The sequence below is a fragment of the Nilaparvata lugens genome, unplaced genomic scaffold (assembly GCF_014356525.2).
Source record: "Nilaparvata lugens isolate BPH unplaced genomic scaffold, ASM1435652v1 scaffold7876, whole genome shotgun sequence".
In the NCBI taxonomy this organism is placed as follows: Eukaryota; Metazoa; Arthropoda; class Insecta; order Hemiptera; family Delphacidae; genus Nilaparvata; species Nilaparvata lugens.
The window spans coordinates 2,730-10,995 of NW_024093623.1; the positions used below are offsets into that span (position 1 = coordinate 2,730).

At 38.2% G+C, this 8,266-nt stretch overlaps 1 protein-coding gene across 1 annotated transcript; it reads right to left on the reverse strand.

Moving 5' to 3' along the window:
- Nucleotides 1–5,993: 5,993 nt before the first annotated feature.
- On the reverse strand, nucleotides 5,994–8,205 carry LOC111048220 (the record flags this gene model as incomplete). Its single annotated transcript, XM_039418947.1, has 2 exons — nucleotides 6,974–8,205; nucleotides 5,994–6,942 (listed from the first exon to the last, which is right to left on the reverse strand). Coding segments are annotated over exons 1-2 (1,821 nt in total), but the record flags the coding sequence as incomplete, so codon positions are not given.
- Nucleotides 8,206–8,266: the final 61 nt, after the last annotated feature.

Sequence of the window (8,266 nt, forward strand, 5' to 3'; positions counted from 1 at the left end):
TGTATAGTTAAACATCAGCTCTATCAACTGGCATGACTCTTCTCCCTGAGAAATTAACAGGGGGTCCACCCCATCCCTGAGAAATTTACTTTGTAACCTCCTTCTCGTGCGTGAGGTAGGTAGGTAGAGCAGTTATTCAAAAGAACACATGTCGATTTTATTTGTAGAACAGCTGTTTTGACAACTTTTAAAAATCCTCAAATTTCAAAATTCAAACAAAGGAAAAGTACTCTGAACACAATCACAATAGTATAATCGTAGTTTAAATTATTTAGCCGCTAATCGGCATATGTTATTCCCTAAATTATCCTCGTTAATGAGGCTTATAGATCAATGAGCAAGGAATTGTGTGAGTGTACCACACCAGATTGTTTAATAGATTTCAGTTGATTATAATAATCAACAATACTCAGAAAGAATTCAAAGAAAGAGAGGACCGACCGGGTATTTTCGAGAGCGAGAGAGAGTGGATGAGCAAGACATATGATGGAACACGCTTGGTTTAGGCAGCAACGGTTTAATTTTCAATTTTTTCAATAGATTTCAGTTGATTATAATTATCAACAATATATCAGAAAGAATTCAAAGAAAGAGAGCGAACCGGTGTGTATTTTCGAGAGCGAGAGAGAGTGAATGAGCAAGACATGTGATGCAATGCGCGCTCGGTTTAGGCAGCGACGGCGTTATTTATGCCCAAGCGGTGGCTAATTTTAGAACTCGCTTCGCCTCCGTGGGGAGAGGCGACAATTTCAGTAATGGATACTGAGCAGCTCTCTCCGCTTTGACCAGTCGACATTTCGACGACTTGAACAGTCGATTAATCAGAAATGTGTCATCTTGAGAGCCCCCAAATTGAATTTCAACACTTTTGACAGTTGTTCGAAAGTGGGCAGACAACTAGATCCAATAACTCTACTGTCAGTGTTGTTTGAAGGAGATCAACATTGATATTATCAATAAGTATGATGACAGTTTGAACGGGATTTCATTGTAGACAGCTCAGTGAGATCTCTTCAATCTGTCAGTATGAGTTGAACGAGATCCATAGATTTTTTTGTGTGTAGTTGAGAAGTTGATATTGTGGTAATTATTCATATTGAATGAAAAAGACTAAGAAATTGTCAAAAAAACACTGATTTATTGATAATTAGAAAGACCGGTTTCGGTTATTACACCATTGTCAATCTCTGATAACGTTTATCTGATATTAGTTTATCAGAGATTGACAATGTTGTAATAACCGAAACCGGTCTTTTTCTAATTATCAATAAATCAGTGATTTTTGACAATTTCTTAGTCTTTTTCATTCAATCAGCATAGATGCTATTCGTAAGGATGCTGAAAGACTAGAGTCTAATAAATTGCTCAGTTGCACTAAATTCGGTTAAATTTTAACTGTGATCAATTTAACGAAAACTAATCAGAGAAGGCGCTTTTGATAAGACGGCTTCCCTGATTGGTTCTTGGGAATTAACCACTAAAATGTACCGGATTTGTGCAACCGAGCCTGAATCTCACTGAAGTCATTGTGAGGAGACAAGTAGGTGGCTGTATTCACAGAGAAGATTGAATATAGATTCACATAAACGAGAGACGTTGTTCAATACTTTGTGCTGTGATATTGAGAGAGTCGGCATTAGTTGGATGTGGAGTGTTGATGGTATATTTATATGAAATGTTCAAAGTTTGAAGTGAGACTCACTATACAGAGTGAGTCATATGTATGTGAACCCTTCAATAAATTTGAGACTGTTGTAGATATAATCATAGAGAAACAATAGGGTAAGTAGATATCCCATGGTATAGGGCGTTTATGTCGCAAATTTTACTGTTATCTCAAGCCAATTACTGTCGATTTTTACTGTTTTGACCGGGTAAGAGTGTATGAACGGCACAATATGAGAGACTACCAGCGTCATAAAGCTTCACAGGAAAGAACTACGTGGACTATCAGCTTGAGATAACAGTGAAAGTTGCAACATAAACGCCCTTTACCATGGGATATCTACTTATGCTATTGTTTCTCTATAATATAATACTGTGACTTTCAGGATAAATTATTGGTCAAATACTCTACCTTTTGACGTACAACTGAGTTTCAACCCCTCATAAGGGGGTGACTTAAATATTTTAAATGTAAACACCCATTGTGTGGTACATCATTTCAAAGGAATTTTTATACTTAGAAAGATGACATCAATTGAATTGTTCTATGATACTTGTATCCAATATGGCTGCTGATTGAAGTTCTAGTTTTTAAGGAAATGAGGGGTTTTAACTCAAATATTTTGAATATAAACACCCATTGTGTGGTACATCATTTTGAAGACCTTTTCAAAACGAGAAAGATGACTTCAATAAAAATGTTCTATGATACTTTTATCCAAAATGGCGGCTGATTGAACATTATAAATTATTTCCGGGCAAGATATTTTTCTCGGGCCAGTCCCGTGTTTCGGATGGGCACGTTAAGCTGTCGGTCTCGGCTGCCTTAAAAGCAGTCGCTAGGTCATGTCAGAGGCCCTGAAATTGGTCAGTTATGAACTGAAAACTCTGACACCAGACCTGAGCCAGCCAGGTCACACGATATTATTATTATTATCATTATTATTATTATTATTATTATTATTATTATTATTATTATTATTATTATTATTATTATTATTATTATTATTATTATTATTATTATTATATTATTCAATTATTTCATCACTTACAAAATGATCATTTTTATTGCAACCCAAGTCGGCCATTGGCAAGACTTTGGTACATCTCTATTCTGTCAAATTAAAAAAGGATCTAATCATTGATACCGTGATGAGTACAACCGCCTTTTGAATTCCATGTTTTGCACTCCCTGAGACACCAAGGCGACTGAGGTTCGCTGATTATTATTATTATTATTATTATTATTATTATTATTATTATTATTATTATTATTCCTCAAAAACTAAAACTTCAATCAGCCGCCATTTTGATACAAGTATCATAGAACATTTTAATTGCCATCTTTCTTGTTTTGAAAAGGTTTTTAAAATGAATAACCACACAATGGGTTTACATTTAAAATATTCGATCTACAACCCCTAAGCCACCCCCTTATGAGGGCTTGAAATTCAGTTGTACGTCAAAAGGTAGAGTATCTGACCAATAACTTATCCTGGAAGTTACAGTATTATATTTACAACAGTCTCCAATTAATTGAAGGGTTCCCAGACATATGACTCACTCTGTATAATAAACTCGTCCACACTTTTGAGTAGGTTTCTCTTGTACAGCATTGTTTGAATAGGGGGCCTTAATGTTATTCATAAGAACTGGTGACAGTTTCTTGTGAATCTTGCTGTAGACTGGTTCAAAGTTTTCAATGTTTGACATGATTTGAATGGAAAGCATAAATGTTATATTCATAATGAACGGTGATAGTTATTTTGGACTAAAATTTTATAAAAATTGTACAAGTAAAATTCTAACCTTATCTTGGACTTTGTCACCTATAAATTTGGAAGAAAAATAGCACAAGGACTATCTTATTATTTTATCTTCCAATGTTATTACATTAGTGTCATTTGCATTGTAAATACATAAATAAATAAATAAAATAAAAATAAAATGATAGTTCAAAGTATCACTATTGGACGGGTCCACTATAGTATCACTACTATATAGACTGGTCCACAAATTAAGTTTGTCTTGGAGTGACTTGGGAAGATCGATTGCTTGTCTTAAACAACCGGTGGATTGATTGATATTTTCATTGTAGCAACTACAGAACCAATACAGTTGCCATAAGTACCAACAATTCAACAAAGTTATCTCATTATCTTAACAATCATTGCATTGTATAGATAGATTCTTTTTTCAGTTACTTGTTCAAATAAGGCTCTTTAAAGATTTATTTCTGTGAGCCTTTGTATGTAATGAAGATGAATGAATATAAATAAATAGTGATATGGATAAGTCCTTGTCATCGGCGGATCCAACCCAACGACCAGGTAGTGCTAGCAGAAGTTTGTAGCGCTCCTAACACCATTTGCTCTTGAATTTGGAGCGACATATGAATTATGAACAGTATCTTTATTCATTCATTCATTCTTTATCCATTTATACAATAGCACCATTTGCTCTTGAAGAATAATTTGGAGCAACATGAACAGTATCTTTATTCATTTATACAATATGCATTATCAAAATGATAGGGAGAGGAAAAATAAGGTAACCTTGTGCTATTCCTCTCCCAAATTTAGATAATACCATAAGAAAACAATAGCATGAGTAGATATACCATGGTATAGGCCGTTATGTCGCAACTTTTACAGTTATCTCAAGCCGATAGTCCACGTAGTTCTTTCCCGTGAGCTTTATGACGCTGGTAGTCTCTCATATTGTGCGGTTCATACACTCTTACCCGGTCAAAACAGTAAAAATCGACAATAAACGATAGTAATCGGCTTGGGATAACAGTAAAAATTGCGACATAAACGCCCTATACCAGGATTATCTACTTACGCTATTGTTTCTCTATGGTATTATCTAGATTTGGAGAGGAATAGCACAAGATAATACATAGTCCGAAATAGGTTGAGTCTCGTAGTTCTTCAATTCACAAAATTTTCAGTCCTCATGTATTTTCACAAAGTGAAAATGAAAAAAAATTATTCCATAATCTTGAGAAATGATTGTGGAATGAGGCTTCTTGAGAACAAATTACACTGTAGTTATTTTCTAGAAAAGGTAGTAGATATTGAATTATAGCTGGATTTTCCTTTGTACGTGAATACCGTCGTCGACCACGACAGGGAGAGAATCTCAGATTGGGTAGATTTCAATTGTCTACATAACCTAAAATATTATGTTTAATTATCTTTTAATGGGGCAAGTTGAGCTTACACTTTTTTATAATTTTAAATGGCAATATGTTGATATTATTAGGTGCATACAGATGTACGCCCCTCCAACACGCTCCACGCCGCTCCGCAATCGCTCCAATCATGAACGTTACGGGATGTTAGCTCTTCTCGCGTTCCACTCTTGCTCGCCGGTCAATCATCAATCAATCTGCTCGAGTGACGTTCGATTGTGGAGCAGAGCAAAGTCTTTACGCACCTTAAGAAACGTTTAATTCTTTAATAATAAGGAAATAATGAAAAATTATTTGATCAGCTGTTTTAGCACACTTGAAATTTGGACAATATGGATGTCAACAATGCTTGCCATCGTCGACTGCGGAAATTTACGCATAAAGGAACGTACCTTCAGTGGAATGATCACTGGGAAGTACCTTTAGTCACTTCTGATCTGCTAAGGCTTCCCAGGTCATATACCACTCGTTCCAGAAATCGTTTGTATTTCTAGGTCCAAATTTATCAATAATTTACCTTTTGAGGCAAAGAGATTGATAATAGGAAAATGTTCAAATATTACATTCTTAAATGGCTCAGAAATATCTTGCCTGATTGTTTAGAACACATTTTTTTATTCTTTCTTAGTTTTCGACATAATGATTATTTAGTTGTTGAAAATCATATCAAAAAGTAATTAAGCCCAAACTGGAAATGTATGAGAGGTGAGTGAATGTGTGAGTGTGTGTTCATTTTTTTTCTTGCCCAAAAAAAAATTTTTTTTTCTTCTTTCTGATTTTATTCAATTATAGTATAAGCACTCCTGCTTGCACGCGTTTAGCATTATATGCTTACAACAAGCTAGAAATGTTCTGTTTCAAAAAAGCTTTGTTTTTTTTTCATAATACATCATACACGTAGAAAGCCTTATTACATAAATTATATTTTATACAATTTCTTCAGTGCACTTTGTATTTTATTTCCATTTTTGATGTTTGATTTTTGAATCAGAATAAAAACAATTTGAATTTGAATTTGAATGATTGATATACTACTGGAAACATCTGTATGACATAGAATCCGCATGCATTTTAAGTTAGTAATCATTGAAACTAATTAGTTGTGACACATTCTAGGTGACCTCCGACTCACCTGCGGCGTCCATGTAGACGTGGCGGCAGGCGTGGCACGCGTTTGGCTCTTGGAGCGGCCTTTCCACACCTTGCGGGCCACAAGTCGCGTGCCCTGCTGCACGACAGATGAAGACGACTTGGATTTCTGCATGGACCCGGCGGCAGCTGCGACAACAGAACAAGAGGATGATGAATGCTGCAGACCGTGAAGCAGATTCGACAGAAACATCTGACCTGACGACAACAGGGACTTGGTAGCTGGTGGTGGGGAAGACACCTCCGAAGGTGCATCCTCCTCTACATACACCAGTTTCAAGGATTTAATCGCAGACACCCAGGACAGATCTGTCTGTACACCCTTATCCTGATCTTCATCCTTACTGATTGGGTCCTCTGGTTTCGCCTTGATGTCCCTCAGGGTTTGATCATAATTAATCCTCTTAAACCTGTCCGCTTTATCAGAGTCCATACTCTTTTTCCTAGCCATCCTCAGGTACCTTTTAATGGTATCACTCACAGATTGTGAGACATCATCATGGTTGAGACTACTCCTCCTCCCACCACTACCACTCCCCCCACCCGACTTCTGTGCAGCCTCCTTTTGTTGGGCAACCCTCTGTGCCTCCTCTTGGCGTCTCACCTCCTCATCTATACCGGCCATCATCTGCTCTGTGATGGGGTCTGTTTGTGTGCCGTAATCCATGTCCCCGGAGAGGGGAGTGTCGCTCTGGGGAGGACTGCTCCAAGGGGATGCCTCGTCGTTCTCCTCATCACCCTCGTCAAACTCTGAGTATTTCCATCCTGAGGAACCAGGGAAGTTGGACAAACTGGGGTTGAATGCCCTCCTGAATGCACCTGAACCACTCCAGCCACTGGGTCCAGCCCCTGACAAGTTCATCCCTGTTCTAGATCTTGATTTCAGTATCCCTCTACCATCTCCACCATCAAATCCCTTGATGTGGCACCCCCTGAGGACCACCACTACTACCCAAAGAAAACCCTCTAGCACGTCTCAGCTCAAAATACATCTTGTGAAGGAGCTTCCTATCAGTCAATATATCACTTATCACCTTATCCCTGTTAGTGGACTTGCTGTAATACCTTCTCATAGTTTCTATGAGTTGTTTTTGGGTAGTATCTACACTATACGAGTCTGATCTAGATTGTTGAGACTCTTTCAATTCAATACTAGCTAGATGGGCAGTGAGACGATCAAGGAGCTCTTGGTGGTCCAGTGCTTTAGATGAGGTTCCATCATCGAAATGACAGAGAACATTTTCGATTAATGCATCTTTGGGTGAAGTGGTTTCTGGGGGAGATTCTTTACGTCCAAACAAGAATTCCTGTTTCAGTTGAAGGAGGGAGGGGCGGGTGACAAGTTTTTTGAAGGAGGGATCATCAGTGGAAGTCTTTGCTTCTTTCTCTTGTTGTTGTCTCAGATCATCCGCCTCGTCAGCTGAGCTAGTCTTGTCGCGACAACTGCCTCCTTTCTTCCGGCGCCCCCCGCGACTCCGCCCGCGCGCCCTGAACCCCAGCGCACCCGGGTACGACTGCTTCCTCCACAGCAGGAACCTGGGTTCCCGGTGACACACCTCCTGGAAGTAGGCCTCGATCTTGGGCACATCGTCGGCTCTGTTTAGTGCACCGTCGGGAATCAACTTTCGCCCAGCATCCGCCATGTACCGCCATGTTTTCCTTGTCAGCAGCCATCTCTCCCTCTTGCCCTTCCTCTCCTTTGTCACTCCATCCGTCTTCGGCTTCCCCATCTCTGTTCCTCCTTCTCCGACACTCAAATCGCGACTAGTTCGTCTGTATCTAGCCTTCGACCTTGTTCTAAAACTACTGCGTTTCTGCAAGCTATTATCACTCATTATGTATTATGTATTCTCAAATAGACTCCTCTGAATGCAAATCATTGGCATTCAGAGAAATCATCAATAATTATGAGAGACTTGCAAACACGGATTCTCTACCACTGTGTTCAAATGTTATCTACAATTTCATCATCTAAGAAACTTCAAGATAGCTGTGTTCGATTGTTATCCACAATCTCATCATCTAAAAAACTTTGCGCTTCAATAACCACCACTCAATTTCTTGAAATTTGAAAATTTTTAAAAAGTCAGTTTTCAAAATAACGTTCAACAATCGGTTGATAAAGGTGAACCAATAATCGGGATGCACTTGGACAGTTGATCTCGTCGAATGGATAATATTGTATTGTGAAGTAGTTCTCGTATTTTGAAGTAGATCATTTTGTATGATAGTCAAAGTATAGCTAGCTCAGCTATT